Consider the following 26973-nt stretch of genomic DNA (forward strand, 5'->3'; position numbering starts at 1 on the left):
AGCATGTTTGTATGATCTTTTGTATTTCTGTGGTATCAGTTGTAACATCTTTTTCACTTCTGATTTTATTTGTTTCAGCCCTGTCTCTTTTCTTGGTGATTCTAGCTAAAGATTTGTCAATTTTATCTTTCCAAAGAACTGGCTCTTAGTTTTTGTGTTGTTAGTCTCTATTTCATATATTTTTGCTCTGATCTTTGTTATTTCCTTCCTTCTACTAACTCTGGCCTTCATTTGTTCTTCTTTTTCTAGTTCTTGAGGCAGAAAAGATTGAGATTTTTCCTTTTCTTGTTTCTTGAGGTAGGCCTGTATCATTCTCTTAGAACTGCTTTTACTGAATCCCATAAATCTTGCTATGTTGTGTTTCCATTTTCATTTGTCTCAAGCTTTTTTTCTTGTCTTAATTTGTCCTTTGTTGACTCATTGGTTGTTCAGTAGCATGTTGTTTAATCTCCACATATTTTTGACTTTCCCAGTCTTCTTGTAATTAATTTCCAGTCTCATACCATTATGGTTGGAAAAGATGCTTGATATGATTTCAGTCTTCTTAAACTTAATGACTTCTGTGGTCTTACATATGATCTACCCTGGAGAATGTTTCATGTGTACTTGAGATGAGTTTGTATTCTGCTGCTTTTGGATGGAAAGTTTTTTATGGATCTGTTAAGTCTATCTGGTCTAATGTGTTGTTTAAGGCTAATTTTTCCTTACTGATTTTCAATCTAGATGATTCATCCACTCATGGAAGTGGCATATTAAAATCCCCTACTATTATTGTATTGCTGTCTCTCTCTCCCTTTAGGTCTGTTACTATTTGCTTTACATATTTAGATGCTCCTATGTTGGGTGTATAAATATTTACATATGTTATATCCTCTTGTTGGAATTACCCCTTTATCATTAGGTAATGCCTTGCTTTGTCTTTTATTACAATCTTTGTTTTAAAGTCTATTTTGTCTGATATACATAGAGCTCCCTCAGCTTTCTTTTGGTTTCTCTTTGCATGGAACACCTTTTTCCATCCCTTCACTTTCAATCTGTATGTGTCCTTACATCTGAACTGAGTCTCTCGTAGAGAGCATATAGATGCGTGTTCTTTTTTTTATCCATTAATCCTCTATATGTCTTTTGGAGAATTTAGTCCCTTTACATTTAAAGTAATTATTGATAGGTATGTACTCACTGCCATTTTGTTCATTGTTTTCTGCCTCTTTTGTAGTTTCTCTCTGATTCTTTCTTCTCTCACTGTCTTCCTTTGTGGTTTGGTGGCTTTCTTTGGTGTTATACCTTTCGCATTATCTTTTGTGTATCTACTATAGGTTTTGCTTTCTCATTACCATGAGGCTTACATGTAACAGTATATTTTATGTTGATACCAGCTTAAGTTTGAGCACATTCTAAAACTACATTTTTACTCTCCTCCCCTTTTTATGTTTCTGATGTCACATTTTACATCTTTCTATTTTTTATTTCCCTTAATTATTGTAGTTAATAGTTATTTTTTACTACTTTCATCTTTTAACCTTCATACTAGCTTTATGTATGATTAATATGCTACTTTTAATATATATTTACCTTTACCAGTGAGATTTATACTTTCATGTGGTATAAATTAGTGCCCTTTCTTTTCAGCTTAAAGAAGTCCCTTTAACATTTCTTGTAAGGATGGTTTAGTGATGTTGAACTCTCTTAGCGTTTGCTTTTCTGGAAAACTCTCTCCTTCAGTTCTGAATGATAACTTCATGAGGTTAAGTATTCTTGTTGGAAGTTTTTTCTTTCAGCACTTTGACTGTATCTTGCCACTCCCTTCTGGCCTGCAAAGTTTCTGCTGAAAAGTCTACTAATAGTGTTACAGGGGTTCCCTTGTTCTCGCTTTAACTTTTGACATTTTACTTATGATGTGTCTTGGTGTGGATCTCTTGAGGTTCATCTTCTTTGGAACTCTCTGGGCTTCCTGGATCTCGATGTCTGTTTCCTTCCCCAGGTTAGGGAAGTTTTCAGCTGTTCTTTCTTCAAATAAATTTTCTGTCCCTTTCTCTCTCTCTCTCCTCCTTCTGGGGCCCCTATAATGCAAACGTTATTCTGCTTGATGTTGTCCCATAAGTCCCTTAAACGATCTTCACTTTTTAGAATTCTTTCTTGCTGCTGTTTGGGTGAGTTCTGCTGCTCTGTCTGAGATGACTGATCCTTTCTTCTGCTTCATCTAGTCTGCTATTGAACACTTCTAGTGTATTTTTCAATTCAGTTATTGTATTCTTCAGCTCTCTGACTTCTCTTTGGTGCTTTCTTATATTTCCTATCTTTGTTGAAGTTCTCACTGTGTTGATGCATTCTTCTCCCAAGTTTGGTGAGCACCTTTATGACCATTACTTTTATCTCTGTCAGGTAAATTATTCATCTCTGTTTCACTAAGGGTTTTTTCTGAGGTTTTATCTTGTTCTTTCATTTGTAACATATTCCTCAATTTCCTAATTTTATTTGACTCTCTGTGTTTGTTTCTATCTATTAAATGAAACAGCTACCTCTCCCAGTCTTGAAGGAGTGGACTCGTGAAGGAAATGAACCCTTACTGTTCAACCTTGCCATCCTCTTGGTTGTCTCTCAAACCTTTGTGATTGTCCAAGCAGTCTAATTTATTTTTAATAGCTCTAGTTGTTGATGGCATGCCAAGACCTGTCAGTGTTCACAGGGAGGGATCTCAGTCAGCACCTAGTTTCAGACTGATTGGAACCCAGACCCTCAGGCAGCAGCTTTTGAAGTATGCAAATATTATACAGTCCTGTGGGACCATAATTGTAAGCCCTGCTAGCCCCCAGAGCCAAGCGATCAAGGAGTGTCCCCTAGGTGGCAACCACAAAAACCAGGGCACTAGACATGTGTAAGAACTCTCCTCCATGAGATATTGGTGCTTTGGAGCACAGTAGAGGAAGTACGTGAAGACATGCTCACCTTCCAAGGTCTCTGGAAAGGTTTACAGTCAGCCCCTAGAGGTGTGTTTAATTAGAAGCCTGACTCTTAGGCTCCTGCTCTGATGGTAGGATTATAGGCCTCTTTCACAAAGAAACTGAGCACCTGGGTCTGTTGCTTCTTGCTGTGCCCTGAGAGTGGTAGCTGTTTAAGAACTCTTTCTCTGTTAGTTATAGTTTTGTGGGACCTGTGAGTTTAAGCTCCCTGGCCTCCAAAGCCAGGTGATGTAAAGGTGTCCCCTGGTAGCAAATGCATAAATCAGGGAAATCAGACCAGAATATAAGCTCCTTCTGGGAGTTCGTGGCAAGCGGGAGTGAGTCAGAGGTAGAGTGGAAAGATTGTGCCCACTGGGCTCCATTCCCTGAACGCACCTCCATAGGCCTCTAGGAGTATGCCAGGCCAGGAGGCTGCCCCCTCAAGTCAAAGCTTCTGGACAGGGGCCAGCCTGGTGGTCAGCAGTTAAGTTCGCCCATTCTGCTTCAGCAGCCCGGGGTTCACTGGTTCGGATCCCAGGTGTGGACATGGCACCACTTGCTAAAAGCCACGCTGTGGCAGGTGTCCCACGTATAAAATAGAGGAAGATGGGCACGGATGTTTTAGCTCAGGGCCAGTATTCCTCAGCAAAAAGATGAAGATTGGCAGTAGTTAACTCAGGGCTAATCTTCCTGAAAAAAAAAAAAAAAAACCTTCTGGACAAAAAAGTAAGCCTCCTTCTCAGAAAGACTGGAGGTGTGTTTCAGTCTGCTATCTGTGCAGTGCTCTGGGGGTGGTACTCTGCCAAGAACTGTCTCTATGATTGTTACCGTCCTGTGGGACCCAGGAACACAAACCCCCCTGGCCTCCAGAGCCAGACACTCAAGGGGTGTCCCCTGGGCTGCCACCACAAAAACTGGCACACCAGACTTTAAAAAAATACCAAAAAACAGGACACCAGACATGTGTAAAACTCCCTTCTTGGAGATACCAGCACAGTGGAGTGTGGCAGAGGGACAGCACAAGGACAGTGCTGCTGGCTTTAGTCAGGCAGAAGGAGAGCACAAAATGGTGCCCACCAGTTCCTCTGTCCCTGGAGAGTTTCCTAAGAGGTTCTTGCCCCTCCAGTAGACAGTTGGATATTGGTAAATGACTCCTTCACATACAGTCTGGGTGCTTTCCAAGCTGTTGCCTGTGGGCTGAGTCTGTGCATGAGCTTTTCAAGAACAGTCTCTCAGTTTGCTGCAGCCAGTCTCTTGAATGTGAGGCCCATTGGTTTTCAAAGCCAGATGTTTTGGGGGTTGTCTCTCAGGTGCAAGTCTTAAGTGTTGGGATGCCTGATGTGGGGTATGAACCCTTCGCTCCTCAGGGAGAAGCTCTGGATTTATGAGATCCCTCCTAATTGTGGGTCCCTATGCCCAGGATGGGGCTTTTGGCAAGACCACGTCTCAGCTTCTCCTACCCACCTCCATGCGGCCCTTTTCTGGTTTGATGGGAAGCAGCTGTTCAGCCAGTTTGCGGTTCTTTTTCAGAGGGGATTGTTCCATATGTAGCTGTAGATTCAGTGTGTCCGTGGGAGGGGGTGAGTTCATGATCTTCCTATGCCACCGTCTTGGACAACCCCCTAGTTCTCTAACATTTCTGAATCTTTATTTCTGCATCTGTACAGCGAGATTAGTGATATCTATTTTCAAGGGATTATAGACTCTGTATATCAAGTGCCTAGCACATAAGAAGGGCTAAATAAATTGTAGCTGTTATTACATAGTCAAGTTAAGTGTATAATTATGGTACTTTAGTGCCTTTAAATTGAGTAACCACAATTTTTTGGCTTTATCAGTCTTCTCAACATCAGTTGACATGTTAATTTGCATCAATAATTTTTTCCAGTCAAAAGATGTAAATCTTCTATCTGTAATACTGGTAATGTGACTAAACAGCTCCTTTCTAGTTAAAGCTGTATAAAATTAACTTCTAAATTTTACTGTAAGTATTAACACATTTTCCAAAACAGTACAGAAATTATTATTCATATTATATACCTCCAACTGGATACTTAGGTGCAACAGTATATTTCAGAAAAATTAAGTGCATCTCAAAAAATTCTAAGGTCTAATGTGTTAGTCAAGCATAATTGCTTCAAAGCTCCTGTAAGAGCAAAAATGGTTTATGAATATACAAAGCACTCCTATTTCTATTTTCACATTTTTCATACGTGGTCTCCATGTTAATTCAGTATTTAATGGCTAATGTGACACTATCTTAATAATTTAGAATGTGAATATGCTAATTTTAAGATACGTCAATATAACAAGAATCTAAAGAAAAAATGAAAGTCAATATGATAATTTCTACTCCATTGTGATACCAAGCATAGTCAGAAGAGGGGGAAAAAATTATTTTTGATGTTTTAACTTTTCCTCAAGACTATCAACTTGACTCAGTCTTTTAAAAACTATCAAGCTGAATGGATATTACACTGCAGGTCTCTGTCAGGCAACACAGTCATGGAGGTAAGGAATATGGATTTTGGAATCAGGCAGTGCTGAATTCAAATCCAGGTTGTGCTGTGATTTTGGACAAACAAACGGCTAAATTTCTGTATTCTCATCTGTAAAATGGACTAGTAGTAAGGATTATTTGAGAGAATATATTTATTAAAGTACCTAGCCATGGAGCTTGGCACATAGAATTAAAAATCAGTAAGTTGGTTTCCAATATGATTATTACTATGATGGGAGTGTTTGCTTATATTGCTGATGTCCATTAAGTAACTTTTATATCATTCTAAAGACTGCTTTGTTATTTCTTTCTTCCTTCCTCTTCCAAGGACAAGTTTACCAATGTTTTCACTATTTATTAAATATTTAAAATTATTCCTTTAATTTGTTTCAGTGAGTATTTAGGATCCAGGGAATGAAGTGAAAGCACCATCATCAAAACCTGAGGGAAATGTATATAGCAAAAAAACTCATCTGGGGACCGGCCCCGTGGCCAAGTGATTAAGTTCACGCACTCTACTTCAGCAGCCCAGGGTTTCGGCGGTTCAGATCCTGGGCGCAGATATGGTACCGCTCATCGAGCCGTGCTGAGGCAGCATCCCACATGCCACAACTAGAAGGACCCACAACAAAAAATATACAACTATGTACCCAGGGCTTTGGGGAGAAAAAAGGAAAAATAAAAAATAAAATTAAAAAACTCATCAGGGAGACTGGCATAATAGAGAAACCAAGAAGTTCTCACACTAATGTAAGAATCTAAGAATCGAAGAATTAAGCCCTAGCTTTTGACTGAGGGCAGGGAAGGAGGGAGTATGTGGCCTTAGATCAAGTTGAGGTTGGTTCTGAAGGTTTTGTTCCTTCTTTTATATTAGTATAAATATGAATATAGCATAGCTGTTCTGCTTTTGTTTGATTTTACAAACATCTTTGTAGGATTTAAGAATTATGCTAATAGTGCACTATGAGCTATACAGAGTTTGTGGATCATCTGAAAATTTAGTCAAACAATACAGACTGTTGCACAGTTTTAAGGCAACTGTTTTTACCTATTTGACCTGCTCTGGCAACCCTTATGTGGGCAAAAATCTTCATGTGACAGATCAGGATTGGAAGCGGGCACAAGAACTTGCTACTTTTTGCTGCATATCACTGAGACATCAGACATCAGCCTACAAAGTTGAAGGCATTATTCCTCAATTTGAAGACCTAGATCTACCTCAGCTTCTCAGTTTTGCCACTTTATCCTAGTGAGGGAAGTGGAATATTGGTTAAGAACACTGATTTTGGTGTCAGAAAGACCTGGGTTTGAGTCCTGACTTTGCTACTTTGTCACCTTAAGCAAGTCAACTTCTCTAAATCTCCGTTTCCTCAACTGTAAAACAGTGAAACTAGTACCCACTTCTTAAGTTTGTGGAGAGGATTAAAGGGGATAAATGTGTATAAAGAGCTTGCATGTTAGCTCCTAGTATTCTGGATATACTCTCATAAACATCTACCATGTTAACTGCCTCAAATTCTTTTGCAGAACAGATAAAGATATAATGTATAAATAAGCTAAATAAAATAACATATACTGGACACTGTACAAGATGCTGGTGATATAAAGAGGCCTAAGGCATGGACCCTACCTAAAAGTAATTATTGATAGGAACATACCTCAAAAGGTATCATAGGATCACCTATGAAAAGTGCTACATGGCAATGTTTAAGGGAATCTAGAAGTTGTCATGGATCAGAAGATCCATGGTGGATGCTCCAGGCTGGGAGAACAGATCTTAGCACAAGCTCCCAGGAGAAATGTGGCAGGTAGTAGTAATTTCATAAATATCTGTAGAATACAGGATCCCTAAGGTGATAAAGAAACCAAATGGCTGTGTAGAGGATCAGGAAGACATATGATAGGAGAAAGAAGGAGGAACAAGATTGTGGATCATGTTGGGCCTGTACTATATACAATGGAGGAACCACAGAGAGTTTTAATCATGATGGGCAAAAAGAGTTTTAGCAGTTTGGGGGACAAAATGGAAAGAGAAGCAGCTGGAGCCATTGCAGTGGTAAAGGCAAGCAGGAAGGCATGCATTAAGATGGTGGCAGTCAGAGTGGGAAGGAAGAAAAAAGTACATGATATACTGTTAGAGTAATAAATAGGATGTGGGAAAAGGGCTGGAATTGGCAAAACCTCTACATTTAAACCTGGGTTACTAAATATAGTGAGAGGAATTCAAGCCTCTCTAAGAATGGAGTAAGATATTGAGAAATATGCTGCTATCGTAGTTGATGTGGAAATGACAGGGATTCTTGTTTTCCTTGTCATCTTTATTCAAGTATTTCACAGTAGCTATATTACAAATTACAGTAAGTGTTCAAAATTCTAGAATTCAAAAATTAGATAATTTACTTTAATGTAAAATGAGGTCGAATACAAGCCATCAATTTAACACAATTCTAAACTAAACTACAAACCCAAAAAAGACCGTAGTTGACAAAGTCTACTTAATCTACAAAGTAGATGTACATGAATGAAACTGAAGAGGACTCCCAAAGTTTAAATAACTGAGTGTACAAAATACAAAAGATGCAGGCACAAGCCCAAATTCAGGCTTACTATGCAATTACAAATAATTAATAATAACAATGGCTTTCAACTAAGGGACCTCACACTGAAGATATCTACAAATAGTACCAGAGCTGAACCAACTTAATCAAAAAATGTTAAGATATTACCACCCACTCTCTAAAAATAGAACCTAATAAAACTACAAATGCACTGGTATATGAGAAAAATCCAAGTCAAGAAAGAACAGAAAAAAAAAGGTGAGATTCAAGCTCAAAAACACAACTCCATGGCCATTAGTTTCAACCCTGGATATTATAGTGAGATATATATTAGAAGGCAGCAATAAGTGTACCACTGTCTCAAACTTGTTCTTGCTTTCTTTGAAGATGTCACATTAATAATTTGGTGTACCAAACCATAATTATACTTCTGTGCTCTTAAGAAATGAGAAAGCATCAGATAGAACAAAATCAGGTCTTCACTCTAGAAATAACCATGTAATGAAAAAAGGTTTTCTTCACTGTTCTTGCTACTTACTCTTTGTCTTAGTGTTCTGTATACCACATCATCATTACTCCCCATTAAAACTCACGTCCCCTAATGCAAACCTGAGCAAACAGAAGTGAGAATACATGCAGCCTGAGAGAGGGGTGCTACAAGATTTCATCTGTTAGGAACTAAGCTAGCTAACACAATGACCAGACCAGAGGACTGATTCTTAGAAAGAGAAAGAAAATTATTTCTTCTGGGAAACGTGTTAGACTTTAAGAAAGAAGCATAGATAAGGTGACATATTCTCTCTTTATAGGAATAAATATACAGATCCAAGGAAGCCTTTACAGACCCAAGTATTTTCTTCTGTACCTCCTACCGCTACCCCTACCCCACACCTTGGGAAATATGGACAGCTTCTTGGAGTTTATTGATTCAAGACCTTCATTTTACGGACAAGGAAACTAAGCCCAGAGACATGGACAGGCCATTGGTGTCTCACAGATCGGCGGGGGGGCGGGCAGGTGGGAATCTCCTTCACTCATCCTTTAGTAAAAATGTTACTGGCCTATTACAGTACAAGTTTTGTTGCTCTAACCTCCTCCCTAAGACGATTGAGTATAAATGATGCACAGTTTGAGAAACTGTCCTAAAATGCACCTAAAGTTAAAACCAATAGAAACCTCTCTCAAAAACGCAAAGAGAATAATCAGTTTTTCTTTGGCTTAATAAAATAAGATAAAATGTGTCCTGCTGAAACCATTTAAGAGAAATATTGTGAAAGCCTTCTCCCAGAGTATTTTTCTGTTTGATTTGAAAACTATTCCGTAGCTTATTATCAAACAAATCAGTAATCCTTTAGCGAATGCAGGGATAAATGGGCAGGAAATATAGTCACCTGGTGTATGCAGCTGAGTATTTACATTTTTCCTAATGAACAAAGATAGGAAAAGTGCAGGCGACTTTAATGTGTAAAAACCACCTTTTAGGACTAGCTCTAGAGGGAAAAATACAAGTAAATTACTGACTCAAGCTAGTCACTAAACCTGTATAGTCCCTGGCCTCAGCTCTGTTCTGAATCTCTTTTTGGATTGTCTTGAATCAAAGAATATTTAGGGTTGCCTCAGTAGGGCAGTTGCCCCATTTTTAAAGATATAGTTTCGAAGGTTTTAAAATATGTTTCTGGTCCATGTTGAATTTTCTTTTTTTCTCCACTTTATGTTGCTTAAAGCTTTGTGGCAAGAGTTTCTTCACCTCAGCACTATTGACATTTGAAGCTGGAGAATTCTTTGTTGTGGGAGACAGTCCTGTGCACTGTGGGATGTTTAGCAGCACCCTAACCTCTTCTCACGAGATGCCAGTAGCATTTCCCCAGTTGTGACACTCAAAAATGTCTTCAGGGGACATTACCAAATGTCCCCTAGGGAGCAAAATTGCTCCCAATTGAGAAACACTTAGGGTATTTGGACAAAAACTGGTGAGCCAATGAGAATATACCTATTCCATTTGTAGTAGGTAAAAATTAATCCAGTTGTAGCAGCTTTATTTCCAGGATTTTTTCCCCTTGTTAACTAACACTTGTTCTCTGCGGTAGTAATACCCTTTTTGCCTTTTTTTCCAAATGAATTTCTTGCATTTCATCTAGTCTGTCTGATTTACGGTCCTCACTATTCACTGTAACAGCAATTCTTAAAATGTGGTCCATGGACCATTGGGAGTCCCCAAGACCCTTTCAGAACTACTTTCATGATAATACATAATCTTTATTTGCCTTTTTCACTGTGTTGACATTTGCACTGATGGTACAACAGCAATGGTAAGTAAAACTGCTTGTGTCTTAGGATACAGTAATCATTGTATTCACAGCCATGCACTCACAGTTAAAAAAGAAAGAAAACCAATATATAATTAATTCTGTTAAATATCCACCCTTGAATATATGTGTCTTTTTAATATCTATCTGTGACAAAATGGGAAGATGCATAAAGCACTCGTGCTGCATTTGATGACTGCCTCAAAGAAAAACGTATCTAAGACTGTTTAAGCTGTGAGTTGAAAAAGCCACTTTTTTCATGGTATACCATGGATAAACTATGGTTTTCAGCCTTGGGTATTTGAGAGATGTTTTCTCAAAAATGACTCAAGTGAGCTTATCACTTCAAGGAAGACAACTGACAGTATTTTTTGCCAATTGATAAAAATTAGAGCTTTCAAACAAAATTTAGAGTTTTGGAAAATTTATATCTACCACTGTAAGCTTGACAAATGTGATTGTTTTATATTGTATCATGAATTGTGTCAACATTTGGAAGATCTGCGTAACTTAGTGAACCAGTATTTTCCAACTGACCTATGCATCACAGTACAAAATCATGCATGGGTAAAAGGTCCATTCAAAGTGCAAGACAGACCAATGGATTTTAACATAACAGAGTCACAGCAAGTTCACTGATAATGGTTTCAGATTCCACATTGCAAAACTAACCTTTAAAAAACTAAGTTGTCAAATTTTGGTGTAGTATCAAAAAAGAACATCTACAATTACCTGAATTTAAGCTTCTGGAGGACCATTAATCCTCCCTTGGCTCACAGGGAAGACTATTTCTCTTTCCCTGAGATCCTCCAGAAGGGAAGGAGGAGTTGGGGGAGGGAGAAAAAAGAAGTTAATGCCTGGGGGTTGAGGAGAGAGACATGTTGTTTGATGATCACCAAATGTATGCCAGTACTTTTATGTAACTAACATATAAAAGTTCCTAAAATGGTACCAATAAGGAAACAGACTCAGGGGTTAAATCAACAAGCCCCTGTCACACAGCTAGCACTGGAGCTAGAATTTGAACTCAGATGTAATGTCTGTTTATATCGCTGACTCTTTTCCTAGTAGTACTGACACAAAAGGCAGCTAAAAAAGATTATGCTACTCCTACCTCGATCAAAGTTTCAAGGTTCATTATCATTTCAGTAATGCATTTCATGCATGATATGACTTGCCCATATGATCCGACCTCTGTATCCTCACAGTACCTGGCATTCAGGTGCCAGAAAGTGTGTGCTGAATGAAAGAGTGTAATTTACCTGCACTTTTTACATGCTACTCAAGGTGTGTTATAAACTTTCATGATCCATCCATGACTGTCTGTCTATGATCCTCCTTTCATCAGTTGCTTTTCTTGGAAGAGAATTAAATAGAAAAACCCAGCTTTATTTGTTTTTTCTCTCTCAACTCTAATGTGAACACAGCCTCAGGAATAACTTGGTGTCCAGCACACACTCCATTCTGAATGGGAAACAGCTTTCAAGTATTCACCTGAAACAAGGTATTTTGTTCCTATGACTCTGCACTTAAAAGAAAGCACCCTGGATATAGTCAGTTCAGAATAGAATCTTTTAGCATCTTCAGAATGTTTGGCACAGCTGTAAACACACATTGAGCAAAGACCAGGACATTTTAGCTTCTCCATTCAAAGGGGGTGTAATATGCATTCTTATTATGGTGTGCTTTTTCTTTCTTTCTGCCTTGTTTTCTTATTAAAAGATGGTGATTCCATATGGTTTTCCTTTGAGTTCTAACCGTTTCGTTGCACCCTAGTCCTTTTAGCAATATCGCTGGGTCACGTCTTCGATTGAATACTGTTTTGCATTCATCCATTTCTCCCAATGGTGTTCATTATGTGCCATCAAAGTCCTCATATTTGTGTGAAGACTGATTTTTTCCACTGATGTGTGTGGTGCACTTGGCAGCTTTCCATGTACTCAGTTCTAATCTGATGTAGCCTAGAATGACTGCCTGAAGGGATGCCAAAGCCTGACTTAAGATCCAGATTCTTAGCTACAGTTCTATCGATCCATTTGTTCATTCAGTTTTAACTTTCTCTTTTGTCATCTGAGGCTAAGGGTTGAGTAGCCTGAACATGTTCTGCATACGCTCTAATTTATAAGTGAGAATTTGGGAATACTGTCCTAGGTTTTAGTTTTAGACAGAATACTACTACTTTCCACTTACACAATACTTGTAATACTTTTTTCTTTTTGAGCAAGATTAGCCTTGAGCTAACATCTGCCACCAATCCTTCTCTTTTTGCTAAGGAAGATTGGCCCTTGGCTAACATCTGTGCCCATCTTCCTCTATTTTATATGTAGGATGCCTGCCACAGCATAGCTTGATAAGCGGTGTATAGGTCCGCACCTGGGATCCAAAGCAGCAAACCCCGAGCCACTGAAGCGGAAGGTGTGAACTTAACTGCTGCACCACCAGGCTGGCCCTTATAATGCTTTTTGATAAAATCTGCAGTTTTCCTGAAAGAGAAAAGAATGAACGTTTATCGAGTACCTTCTATATGCAGGAACTATGTGCTAGACTTTCTGTGTGTTCTCCTGTTTTCACAACACACACACAGGTGATGTCCTTCCCAGTTTACTCATGAGGAAACTGAGACTCAAAGTAGGAGATACCTACCCAAGGTTATACAAGTTTTTAAGTGGTAGAGCTAAGATCTGAAACAAGTCAGTTTAACCACAAATAGGCTGCCTGATCAATCTCCTATTACTGCATGACCTCATCTAGAGGTGGTGATATCCTTTTCACAGGTTTGTTGAGAGGACAGATGAGATTCTATTCATGAAAGTGTTTTAAAACTATAGAATACTACAAAGTACTATTTTAAGTACATACATACATGTATGTATGTGTACATATAAATATATACCTTACGTATAAAAATAGATATATATAATTGATTGGGAAAACATTACAGAACCTTTCAAGTCTTTAAATACTGCACTCATTTTCCATAAACTAAATATAAAAACAACTGGTTGGTTCCTAAAAATAGATGTCAGGTAACAGAGATTGGCTGAGCAGGAATAGGAGCATCTTCAGAACAGAAGCCAAGGAAGTTTTTGCCTCCCTAAGGCATTGCTCTGTTCACTCATTCCAAGACCTTCCTACTTCTCTGTAAAACTCTGGCCCAGAGCAGCAGCCCTCTACATTAGTCACAAGTTTCCATCAATCAAGGGTGGCTCGTGCCAGACGTACAGGAGAGTCATTTCAGGTATTCTCTTCCATTGTAGGCTTTCAATATGTACTCGGTCCATTCTCCTAAATCTAGCAGGGAATCAATGCCTTGTGATATGGAGACATCCAGAAATTCTTCTTGAGAGTGTTCAGAGAACAATGTGAAACCATGGGGCCTATTCCCAGAACTGGGGTCGTGGGAATGCTGTCCTGTTGACTGAGCTTCTTAGACAAACAGAGGGTTGGCAAGGTGCAGTAAGCTTCATTTCAGGACAGAATTTAAGAGGAGCTTATTTGGATTTATTGGCCTAATTACTTCAAGTGACATTTATAAAACAAATTGTCATTCTATAATTACCTTTTAACTTTATTCCTAAAACAGAACAAAAAAGATATTACTTAATAAATATAATTTCTAACCATGTTAACAACCAAGACAATTTGTTAGTTTGCTCTGTGAATTAATTCAATCACATTTGTAATTGAGATTTAGTATTGTTACTGGCTGCAATAATGAAGAATGACAAAGAGACAACTAACACCCCAAGTTTATTCCTAAATGCCATCTCTTTTAGAGAATAGGAAAATTAAGAAAATTTCAGAGAAAGTTAATGGTATGTTTATGAAAGTTCTTATATAGGTGAAAAACAAAACACTTTAATATGTAGAGCTCCAAAATCAACAGATTGCTACCATCCGTGTTTCTGAAAAACGCATAACCAGAGAAGGAATAGGAAGCCTCTAGAAATTTTGTAGAGACTCTTTTTACAGTTACACAAGGTTAGAAGGTTAGAAACTCTGTTATACAATACAGTTATATTTCTAAAGTTAGCATGTAAGATAAAAATTCTTTAGGAAGATACAACATTAGTAACCATTGTATCATCTATTATGAAATGTTTTATAGTGAGTTTTTCCTCCAACATTAAAAGGATGTTTCCTTGGTTTATAAAAAATACATCTTCATAAGCAAATGTGGCAAAATGTTAAGAATTGGTGAGTATAGGTAAAGGGTACATATCCATGGTACAGTTATTTCAACATTTCTGAGACTTTGAAAGTTTTCAAAATAACAAATTAGGAAAAGAATATTTATCTGTAAACACTAAATCTACACTCCTTGTAGTGAGATGAGACCTAGTAGGAGAAGCAGATTCCCATTTTCTAAGTATTTCTCCAGGGCATATTTTCATCGAGTGAGGAGGGCAGGATGGTCCTTTCTGTTGAAAGCCTAGTGCTTTTTCCAGTCTTACTGCAAGCCAGACAAGAAGGTTATAGAAAGTAATGTTTCTGCATCAGTCTTTTCTAAGTCATAAGAAACTGTGGTTTCAGCTAGGATTACATTGGGAATGAGACATATAGGACTAAATCCTAATATTGTAAAAAGTTTTTACTCTAGTAGAGGGCGTGGGTAGATCTGTAATGAGACTTGAGTAAATTTAGAAAGATGCCTGTACAAGATCTTAAAATTGTGGTGGGGGGGGGGAGGAATGATGTCCTAAGCAATTAAAGGAGTAGGAGGCATCTTTTTGGGGTGATGGATATAATACAATTTCTTGATCATGGTGGTATTACATAACTGTCTGTTCAACAAAACTCATCAATTGTATGCTTATAAGTGGTGAATGTTATCGTAAATGACACCTTAATAAAGGTGATTATAAATCCTAAGCAACTAAAAATTGTAATTTCTAAGTGAAGTACAATTTCACTGTTCTTTTTAGGGGATACTTAAAAAAGAAATGACCTCACTATTAATTTTGTATAAAATAAGAACAAAACATTATTTGAATAAATTTAGATAGGATATTTTAATGCTTGCTAGTACTTGAAGCCAGAGTTCAGTGTGAACACACTCACTGTGGAGTAAGAACTGTATTTTGATATTCCTTTGACAGTCCTGACACTTAAATCATAACATTGCTTTCTTCTTTAGCCCTGGAATGAGACCAGATGTAAGCTCTCCTCCATCCAGCTCCTCAGCGGCAACGGGACCACCTCCGAAACTCTGCCTTGTGTGCTCTGATGAAGCTTCAGGATGTCATTATGGGGTCTTGACTTGTGGAAGCTGTAAAGTATTCTTCAAAAGAGCAGTGGAAGGTAGTGTGTGTTTTGAAGAGTTTTATTTTTCCTCTATTTGGTTCCTGTTTCTCAGAGTGGATTTTGAAATTTCTATTATATGCAAAGCCCATTAAGGCTAGAAGTTAGTAAAGCAGGGAGAGGAGAGTGGCTCCTCGGTCCTGCAGTGGGAAAGAGATTTCTTAAAAAAGCAACACAGGCAGAACTAGAATAAAATAGAAAAATATGAATTGAAGGGAGGGAGTTTGGTCAGAGAACAGAAGGTAACTAAGAAAGTGTTATCATGTGAAATGATGGTGTTAGACTTGGACAGTAACATAATGCTCATTGTATTAGAATAACAGGCTTTAAGTCCCATAAACTAGTTGGTTTTAAAGCCACCAATGATTCCAGTCCAGCAAAAATGAATGACAATGAGAACTGAGGGCACGGGGTAGGGGGGAGTGTTTTGGTTTTAATTTTTCTATTGAGCCAGGGCACCGTGCTAAGTTGTATAAATACAACCTAAGACCTGATCCCTGCCCTCTGGGAGGTCACAGTCTACTTGAAGTGAAAGATGAGTTAACAGTTAGAAGGTACAGAGATTGTAACACAGAGGAGTAAGTGATAAACTGCTTCAGGAGGTCAGGAAAGATTGTGTTTTAGAGAAGGTGATTTCACCACATGAATATTATAATACAAACTTTACTCTTCTTATGGCTTCAGCCTGCTGACAAGGGCAATAGCATCAACTCCTTAAAGAAGGAGAAATTCATTCCATAGCAAATTATTGTTGGAAGTTATTCTAAAATTTTCTAATACTACCGATGAATCCTCTTGGAAAAAAACTGTTATGTAATTTGGTTGTAAAACAGTTTGAAGGCAGTGTGTCCTGAATGAATTACCTAAAGCTCTGATTATATTAATTTTGAAAGAAATACAATTATTCATTCACAGTATAAGAAGGATAAGGATGATGATTTGGCTAGAGTTGTATTTGCATATCCTTAAGAGTTAGATGAGTCATTTTCTTTTGCTTGGATTACTTTTTAATACATAACCAACTATAAAATTACTCATGTTTCCCCACATAGTGCACAGGGATACAGGCTTTGACCAGTCTACTATTGAGTAGACTCGTAAGTAAAGCCCAGCCCCGCTTAGTGCAAGGCCTCTGACAAGGTAGATGTTATTTACCACAGATGCAAGAAAAGGAAGCCTCCTCTTGTCCTTACTTTTCTTTGTTGAGCACTTTGATTAGTTATCACTGCATTTATATCCTGGAAATGACAGTAATACATTATTGCTGTTATAATAAATAATACATAAATAATATAATAAATAATAAAATAATACATATTTATTATATAATAAATAATATTGACAAATTGGTTTCTGAAAGTGAAATTCAGAATGAGACAATGGAGACTTAAATATGAGTATTTAAAAAAACATTTTTCATTCTCCTCCATTTTAACTAAAATTATTCTTTAAAACCAGGGCTACAAATTCAAATGCCTACAGGGACCAAGTATATGTCAATTGGCGAAATATAATACAACTGGGAGAAAGAGGGCAGGCACTGATATTAGAGAGTGCAAGCATGGCCTGCCTAAAAGCATCCAAATGCAATTTAAAAAGGACAAAAACTAAACTAAACTAAACATACCTCCCCAAATAAAACAGGAATGAGGGCCATATGCCCTCTGGGCTTAATCTCTGCTTTAGAATTAAATCCTTATACTTGTTTTTAGGTAAAATTTCATTGGATGTTAGCTATACTATTTTAAAATGTTTATTATCATCTAAGTATTTCAGTTAAGTATGATGGCTAGATCACATGATTAGTAAGAAAAGGTTTAAATGTAGACTGTTAAGTAAATCCTTTATTTACATTTTAAAGTTCTCCAAGGTCCCTTCCAGCTCTAAAATTCTCTAATCCTTTGAAAACCTAACTCATAACAGTTCTTCTACTTTTCCTATCTAGACATGATGGAAATATGTTTTAAAGCCCAGAGACATATTTTGGAGCACTTTTTTAAACACTTACAAAGATGTAGTTTGTATGATTTGTACTCCATTTTTAACACCTGCTAGAAATTATAGGTTATCCCCAAAATTGGCATAGTATAAAAAATACCCCAACATTTAAGTAGTTTTAGGAAATTTGCACAAGTTTTACTTATTTACTGTCCATACAACCCAGATCAAGGATAGACATTTGAATTTTTTATTCGGTATTGTGGGAGTCGCTTTTCTACATACAGAAAAGAACTTTGGGTAGCTTTATTTCTTTCGATTTATACTAGTTTAGTGGCCTTTTTTTTTCCTTGAGTCCCTTTTTCTTATGTTCCTTTTGCACAGTTTTTGTTGGTGGGTCATAATGGAGGATAGGCATCAACTATCCTTAATTTACCATGTACTTAATTTACGAGTTACTCTTTTATATTATATAAGTCATACCATTTAATTAATGGCTCTGTGAGTGCTTAGATCTTATTAGGATCCATATTTTACAGACTAGGAAATTGAGGCTCAGAAAGTTTAAGTGGCAGAGCTAGGATTCAAACACAGCTGTCTCCAAACAGGCTCTTAACCTCAGTGCTACACTGACGCCCTGAGAGGTATGTGATAAAAGTCTTGTCACCTGGCAGTTTATAATCTAGTTAGATACTGAGGTGAAAGTAATCACAAGGAATTATTTAATAGCTAGCACTTACTGAGTGCTTACAATGTGCTGGGCACTATTGTAAGAACCTTCTACAGTATATTGCCTTTAACCTTTGCAGAAGCCCAGAAAGGTAGGTGCTAATTTTCCTACTTTACAGATGGGGAAAGAGAGGCTCAAAAAATGTTAAGAAACATTACTGAGATCACACCGCTAGGAAATAGAACTGCAATTCAGATCAAGGGTTTCCTGGCACCTTACCAGTGCACTTTCTACTACACCACACTGTTTTGAGAGCAGGTAAAGAAAGAAGCTCAAGCTGATAGTCACAGTTCACGTTTCAAACTTGGATACTTCAAATAGGGTATATAAGCTGCAGAAAACCCCAGAACATGCCCTTGCTGTGTTTCCCATTTCCTGTACCACTTTCATGTTAATCATGTCCGTGCATCACTTCTATTTATTACTTAATATTTTTCTTGATTCACTCTTTTTTAAAATTTAACTAAAAAAACCAACTTTACTATCCCTACTGTATTACCTATTTCTGTGCAACAAATTACCCCCAAAATTAGTGGCTTAAACCAACAGAATTTATTATGTCATGCAGTTTCTGAGAGTCAGGAATTTGGGAGCAGCTTATTAGCTGAGTAGTCCTAGAACTCTCATGAGGTTACATTCATACAGTCACCTGAAAGCTTGACTGGGACTGGACGATCCACCTCTAAGCCCACTAACATTGCTTTTGGCAGGAAGCTTCAGTTCCTCACTATGTGGGCTGCCTCTAGGGCTGCTCTCCATATAGCAGCTGGCATCCCCCAGAACAAATCGTCCACAAGAGAGAATGTGACCAATATGGAAACATAACGTCTTTATAATTAATCCCAGATGTGATGTACTGTCGTTTCTACCATATTTTATTGGTCACACAGACCAATACTGATATAATATGGGAAAGGACTACACAAGTGTATGAATACCAAGAGACAGAGACCATTCAGGTTCATCTTGGGGGCTGGCTACCCCACCTACCATAAATAGAAACCAGAATCACTTGCCAAAAATAGATTTTTTAACCACAGCTGGTCCCATGGCCTAGTATTTAAGTTCAGTGTGCTCCACTTCAGCAGCCTGGGTTCAGTTCCTGGGTGCAGACCTACACCACTCATCAGCAGCCATGCTGTGGTGGTGACCCATGTACAAAATAGAGGAAGATTGGCACAGATGTTAGATCAGGGCGAATCTTCCTCAGCAAAAAAATAATTAAAAAAATTGATTTTAGCCATAAAAATAAATACAATGCAAACAAAACAATGTGAAGAAATTCCAACGGGCCTGAAGGCTCTTCTTCTGACATCTACTCTCTTAGTTAGAAAGGGAATTTACCAAGTGGTAGAAGACATAGGAACTCCAAACTAAGATGTCTCATATCTTATCAAAAGGATCAACAGGGAGTGACTATTAGTGATACATGTCTATACCTTGTAAAATAGTGATCACTAGTTGAAACTCCTAGTTTTATAGATAAGATACAGACTTGCTTATCATACTAATAATCAAACAGGACTAATTTTAACTCAGGAAGGTACAATGCCCCCTGATCCTGTAGCTCAGATTCTTAGTTGTGCTCAGGACATATGTGGGATAAAAAAATCATTATTAGCATAATAGGCACAATTTGCTATTTCAGTTGAATATAAATAAAGCATTGAAATTTTTTCTGTTTTTAGCAATTAGTAATTTTTTCAATTGTCTCCTCCAGTAACTGCAGTACAATGATTTGGGGACATTCTTATGTTGTAGAACTTCTTTATATTATAACTGCTTCAACTATGGATGCATCTGTTGTTCCTACTTTTGCTTTATATAGGATAAAATTATTGGGTTAGTGCTTCCATTTTCATATCCAAGTAAAGAAGCTAGGAAACTTACACACAGATTCTGTATACACAATACAGAAAGGAATTGAAACAGCTGGTACAGACATTTGGCAGTGGAGAACAGCTCTGGAACAAAGCTGAATTGCAGGCCATTAGTTAACTCTGTGGCCTATTCCTCACAAAGAACGGAACCTGATACAGTTAACCATCTACCCAAAACTTAAAGAGCATTGTGATTTATCATATTAGGAAGAAGTGAATATAGTTTGTTTTCATCCACGTCAAGTCTTAGGTTGTTTTATGCATAAAAGATCTTTTCCCAGAAATCAGAACTAGGTATAGTCAACTTAGTGAATGGATAATGGAGATTTTTTCCCTTTTCTTTGAATATGATTTATTTTTGAGAAGAGAAATGTCCTGCAGTCTTGTGAAGACCATCCCCTCTAGTGTATGGACTCTTAATTATCTAGTGTGTCTATTTAGATAAGCTGGTCTTGCATAGGAGGATCCTTTCAGTTTTTGCCAGGCCAGCTGATCCTCAGATAGTTTTCTTCAACATTCAATAACCAGATTAAAAGAAAACTACAAGAATGGGCATTTAGGGGAGGGGAGGGAGGCTTTTAGTCTTTTCCTTAAAAATTTTTGCCACAAAAGTGAAAACTGCACTTTTACCTCTTTTAATACAGGGTGCCAGAAGATTTTAGACAGTAACAGTCTTTAATATTTGCAGTCAATGGTCAATTCAAATATTCTTATATTCTAAAAGCATGTGAAATAATGAACAGATCTCTGTAAGATCTACATACTGTAGTTTAGTTTGCCAAGTCTGTGATTCACCTGACGAGTTGGTGGCAACCTTAACATTTAAGTATTTACCTATCACTTCATTTAAAATTGGGAGGGGGAGCACATTTTATTTACATATGGTGGTGTAATGTTGAATGAAAGTCATTTTCCCTTTGGGACTGTCTAGATATTTAACCAGTTTCCTCTTTCTTTAGTCGTCCCATAATAAAATAGTGATTACAGACATCGTCTGTAACTGTTACAAGAAGAAACTGTTTAAAGCACAATTTATCAAGAAGGAGGTTACCTGGGGCTGGCCCCGTGGTTAAGTTCGCGCGCTCCGCTGCAGGCTGCCCAGTGTTTCGTTGGTTCGAATCCTGGTCGCGGACATGGCACTGCTCATCAAACCACGCTGAGGCAGCGTCCCACATACCACAACTAGAAGAACCCACAACGAGAAATATACAACTATGTACTGGGGGGCTTTGGGGAGAAAAAGGAAAAAATAAAATCTTAAAAAAAAAAAAAAAAAAAAAAACAAGAAGGAGGTTACCTTTGGTGGGTAGTGACTGGAAAAGAGCAAGAAGAGGGTTTATGGGGTACTGTTCTGCTTCTTGATCTGAGAGCTGATAACATGGAGAGGTGTTTAGTTTATGAAAATTTAGATGGTACCCTTATGATTTGGGCGCTTTTCTATAGGTATACTACAGTAAATATTTTTTAATGAACTATGTCTAATTTGTCAAACAGAAAAAGGAAGAGACTTTTTTTAAGCTGACCTCTTAACTTTGTAATGGCAATGTAAGCAAGTACAGTGTACCTTCCTTAATCAATGCGTTTGGTCTTTGGCTATGTCCCACCCCAAACAAAAACAGAGTCTTTCCATAAAAATATCCTTTAAGACTTGTGAAATTTTAACAATGCCTTTATTTTCTTTATAGGACAACACAATTATCTTTGTGCTGGAAGAAATGATTGTATCATTGATAAAATTCGAAGAAAAAACTGCCCGGCATGCCGCTATCGAAAATGTCTTCAAGCTGGAATGAACCTGGAAGGTAATGTAAATACCTGAAAGGAATTGTCTGCATCATATAAAAATTTATCATTCAACTTTTAAAAATGTAAGCAAGAAGATGTATTAGTCATTACAGTAAATATGTGCTTAACTAGTATAATTTTATATTACTGCTCAATAAGAATAGGAACTTTTTAATGAATATTTCATATTCTGCTTAAGTGTATTCACAAGCTTTTATTACACACACTGATTTCAGTATAGCCAGACTATATACTACGAAAGGAAACTCTGTAATAATGAAACTTACAAAACTTGAAGCAACATTACTTTTATCTTTCTTGTTCCTTTTTTCAGGCTCAAAACTATTCCCTATGGTTGGAAATGTTTCTGTATCAGATATACATATAATGACAGAAAAGTGACAGGTAAATGGACAGAAAATGTAAATATAACTTTCTGTCCATTTATCTTTTACTTGGTGCTATATGTACCTATGTTTTATTACAGATCTGCAGGGGGGGAAACACTCCTCAAGGAGGCATTGAATAGGTTTTGTTTGTTTTGTTTTTCAAATAAAGAAGAAACCTGAAACTAGTTATAAGGTTTGAAAATGTTTGGAATCTGCTTTAGTTGAAATTGAAAGTTCCATGCAGGTGGTGGTGGTGATCTAATAAACTCTGTGCTTCTTATCTGTTGTGATAATAGCACTTTCATTCAACAAGCACTCACCAAAAAGGCTGGCACGAGACATAAAATGAATAAAATCGTGCCTGTATTTAAGGAGTTTGTTGTCTAGTTAGGTTGGAGGGTCAATCACAAAATGGTATGGCACACTACAAAAGGAACAGAGCCACAGAAGCAAGAGGAGGGTCACCTAATTCTGTCCTGAAAAGGAGGGAAAGTTTCCTGCAAGAAGCAACACTGAATTTTAAATCTTGTATAAAGAGACCAATTAAATGACTACATAAGTTAATCCAGATAAGACATGGTGATATTAGAGGGAAAGTGGAAACCATGTGGTTCTTTTGGTAGAAGAGAGACTAACTGTTGTAGCTATCTAGCACACACTGTGTGTGTTTTTAAATATAAAGTAGATTTACAGGTGTGACTATGAAGAGTCTACTTCCTCAAACCACATACACAACATTATCTTCTCACTTACTATTATTTCCATAGCAAATGTTTACAGACAATCGTGTCACAGCAATCACTTAACCAAATTTTTTCTGAGCATGACTAGCTTGCTTAAACTTTACTGCAGAGTGCCAACATGTTAAGCATTGATTTTAAAGAAAATTATAGCTGCACATCTTCTTCTAGATGTTACAGAAGCTTCAGAGATTAATTACAAATTCATGTTTAAGTTCATTTTCAGTGCCACAAGGATAATTTCTTTTTTAAATAAAAACAAGACAGTTATTGAGGTCGGCCTGGTAAGTATAATGGTTATGTTTGTGCACACTGCTTCAGCAGCCCAGGGTTCACAGGTTTGGATCCTAGGCACGGACCTAGCACCACTCATCAAGCCATGCTGTGGCAGCATCCCACATAAAATAGAGGAAGAAAGGGGGGGCTGGCCCCGTGGCCGAGCGGTTAGGTTCGCGCGCTCCGCTGCAGGCGGCCCAGTGTTTCGTTGGTTCGAATCCTGGGCGCGGACATGACACTGCTCATCAGACCACGCTGAGGCGGTGTCCCACATGCCACAACTAGAAGGACCCACATTGAAGAATATACAACTATGTACCGGGGGCTTTGGGGAGAAAAAGGAAAAAATAAAATCTTTAAAAAAATAAAAAAAAAAAAAATAGAGGAAGAAAGGCACAGATGTTAGCTCAGCGACAATCTTCCTCACACACACACAAAAATACCAAGATTCCTCACTTTCTTACATTCCAGATCTTTGCACATATTTTACCAAGTTTCATTTTGCTGCTCTCTGACCACTTAAATAAGTACATATTAAGACATGTCAGTTTTTACTGATTGGTTTGTTTTCTCCAGCCAAAATTTTACTACTTTCCTTTAATCCCCAGGTTTTCATCTCAGCTGTTTTATATTTAGAAATAAGTTGACTCAAAGGACAAACCCAAATAAAATCCTATCATATCAGTAATATAGTATGGTTGCTTACCCAGTAACATTTTTCCTGAATTTAGATCTCTGGAGATTTAAGCATATAATGCTCTTCCAGACAATTCTTCTTCTATCCAAGGTATAAGGGAATTTTTATTCAAAAGAAATAAGATATATCAACTATAAAGTTTGTCCCATTTCTCCTCCCTCTTACAAATTTAGTGACAATTGCAGTGCCCTTTACCTTTACATCACTAGAAGGAAGACCAAGGCAGCAAGTGACATCTAATTTTCTCTTATCAAATATACCATCACTGCCATTTCTAATCAGATCTTTTGGTGAAAATCAGAATTTTTTTGAATGAATAAAATTTAAGCGTACAATGTAAACTGAGCTGCAATTTCTCAAAACACGGTATTAAAAAAGAACCATACTGTGTGCTTTTGTAAGTTGTCAAAATAAGCGATCAGAATAGTGGAGAAACTTGGCATCAAGAGCTACTGCATGCTAGTCTTTGATACACATGCTTCTACTCCAAGAGGTTATTTTGGACTCTCCTATTATTAAAAATGCCTTAGAGTAGGGCCAAGATTAACATTATGTCCACTTTTACAAAGCTCTAGTTTGTCATTTAATAATATATTAGATATCAGGTAGCACATATGCAGTTGTTAATGTTATTCTACTTGTAGAAAAAGTGAAAGAAAGGTTTTGAAAATTCTCAGTTCACAAGGTTTTTTGTGTATGTGTGGTCCTAGTGTGAAAGCCTCATTTTTGTTTTTAATTATTCCAGTATATACAACACCTTTATTTGGAGTAGTTATGTGTGTGTGCCAGAAATGTTTGGCAGACCATAATACTTAAGAACAATGTAGATGAGCCATGTGTTTCATGCTTATTTTTACTTTTTTACAATCTTTAGAAATATTCTCTTATTCATCAGAGTGCTTCCCCTGAGCCAAGCAGTTTCACCATAGCCCAGAGTAACTGCAGAAACAGTTGGTCCTCTCAGAGCCCAAGTCTCTCTCTATAAATGTAACTTAGTACTGCAAGTGGTGTATTTTGATACTGTTGCCCCATACCAAGTAATTCTCAAGATTTATTTTAAGGCAGCCTTCTTCACTGCTTAAAGTGCCTGGCATTTAAGTACAAATGAATTTTTTAATGGTGATCCTAAGTGTTTTATAGTTACCTCATTTTAAAGTGTATTGCAGTCATTCCAAATTATAGTTTTATTTTTTGTATAAAATGTCCAATGGAACTTTCCGGCAAAGAGACTGATGACATTGTCAGATTTCATACCTAATATTTTTAAGCTAAGTTTTAAACTAAATAAGATTACTTTTATGAAAAAAGAACAGGAGCTGTCCTACTGTGTGCTCCAAGGGGTCAGGAACTTTATACAGGGAGTAAAATCTTAACTAAATTGCTTAAAAACAATGATTGCTTAACTAATTCAATTAACAACTCCTTACTAAAGTTATATGAAAACATTAGTACACTTTCTTTCTTGAGCAAGTCAGTACAACACACTTGGGCTCACTAGTGCTTTTTCAGCTTTATTCAAAAGCATCAGTTCTCTCATGTAAGACTATACATAAATAGTAAGAAATCAACCTAGTTATATACTGAGTCACAGAAGATTTTTTTTAAATCCTCCAGTATGTCCTTATCCTTTCTTCCCTGTTCTAATGTGGAGTGTAGGAACACACAGTCTAGACAACTTAAAGTTATGGTTAATTGAGGTTTTTATAGTTCCTTCTCAGTGTATTGATTTGGGACATGCATGTTTTCTTTTACTTTGTCAACAAAGTACATTCCATGCTACTGAGATCTGGGTTTCAGTGAGACACCTTTAGTTGTTTACAGTTGCCTTATGTACAGGAGCTCTTCCTTTGTTAAACTTTACCACTCCTCTATTGACTCGTACTGTCTGAATTCAAAATATTCTAAAACCATATTCTACTACCAGTGGAGGTAATGATGGTTCTTATATAGCACTTACTGTGTGCCAGGAACTGTTCTAAGCATTACATATTTTAACTGATTTAATTCTCAGCCACCCTATGAGATAGGTATGAGTATTATCCTCATGTTACAGAAGAGGAAACTAAAGCCCAGGGAATAACTTGCATAGATATGCAGCTACTAAAATGACAGAGCCAGGATTTAAATTCACATATGTATGCCCTTTACTCCTACACCACACTGTCTTCAACAGACCCTAGTAAAATAAATGTGAATAGATCTGTCATGATCCTGTTTCTCTACTTTGAAATGTTAACTAAAACTCTTAAATTTCTCACTACCACATTCAGCACAGAGCACAATAAGAAATGGGACCATTCTATTCAATGTAAAGGACAGGCTTTTTTGAGATATAGTTCCTGCCACCACACCTATCCTCGCCAACTATGTATTTTGTCTTTTTAGGGACAGAGGATCTGATTATTATTTTAAACAGTAATTAGCATTTCCTTTTCCCTTAGCAAAATTATCCCTGATAATTGAAGCAGGTACATTTCTTCTTCCATATAAATTACATTCCCTGCCCTTCCCTGGAGCTCTGAGTACTTTCTCTTCAAGAATACTAAAATTCTGTGCTCGCTTTGGCAGCATATATATATATACTAAAGAAGAATAATATAATTCTTATTTGTCACTAAAACAAGTAACTTCAAGAGTATGAATACGTTTATTTAAAAAATCTACAGAATCCAAGTTGTAATTTGATTACAGTGTTCCATACTAGGTCAAAGATAAAAGATAGCTTTAGTTACTTTATATATAATATGAGAATGGGTGAGTCATCAATATAAATCTTTTGTAACAGCAAAATTATCCACTGATAATTTATGTGAAGGAACTCAAAGTTTTTCTCTTTATCTCCCCAAAAGTTTTTAGTACCGATTAGGATCCCCATCATATAAAGGTAAAAAGAAATTTTTCTGCTGTTAGAACAAATATTGTCTTTAGTATGTG

At 37.1% G+C, this 26973-nt stretch overlaps 1 protein-coding gene across 12 annotated transcripts in view; it reads left to right on the forward strand.

The window, feature by feature from the left end:
- NR3C1 (nuclear receptor subfamily 3 group C member 1) overlaps nucleotides 1–26973 on the forward strand; it is a 111889-nt gene that overhangs the window by 65194 nt on the left and 19722 nt on the right. For 6 of the 12 annotated variants that reach the window (XR_011505792.1, XM_014850282.3, XM_070517261.1 and 3 more), the window contains exons 3-4: nucleotides 15441–15604; nucleotides 21838–21954. Coding sequence is in view for 10 of the 12 variants with exons in the window: in XM_014850282.3 (XP_014705768.1) it covers nucleotides 15441–15604; nucleotides 21838–21954 (281 nt within the window). In the remaining 2 variants the exon portion in view is untranslated. Of the gene's footprint in view, nucleotides 1–15440; nucleotides 15608–21837; nucleotides 21955–26973 lie in introns of all 12 variants that reach the window. The other 6 variants (XR_011505791.1, XM_014850278.3, XM_044780711.2 and 3 more) reach the window with 1 other exon arrangement.

Source organism: Equus asinus, chromosome 9 (genome assembly GCF_041296235.1).
Source record: "Equus asinus isolate D_3611 breed Donkey chromosome 9, EquAss-T2T_v2, whole genome shotgun sequence".
Classification (NCBI taxonomy): domain Eukaryota; kingdom Metazoa; phylum Chordata; class Mammalia; order Perissodactyla; family Equidae; genus Equus; species Equus asinus.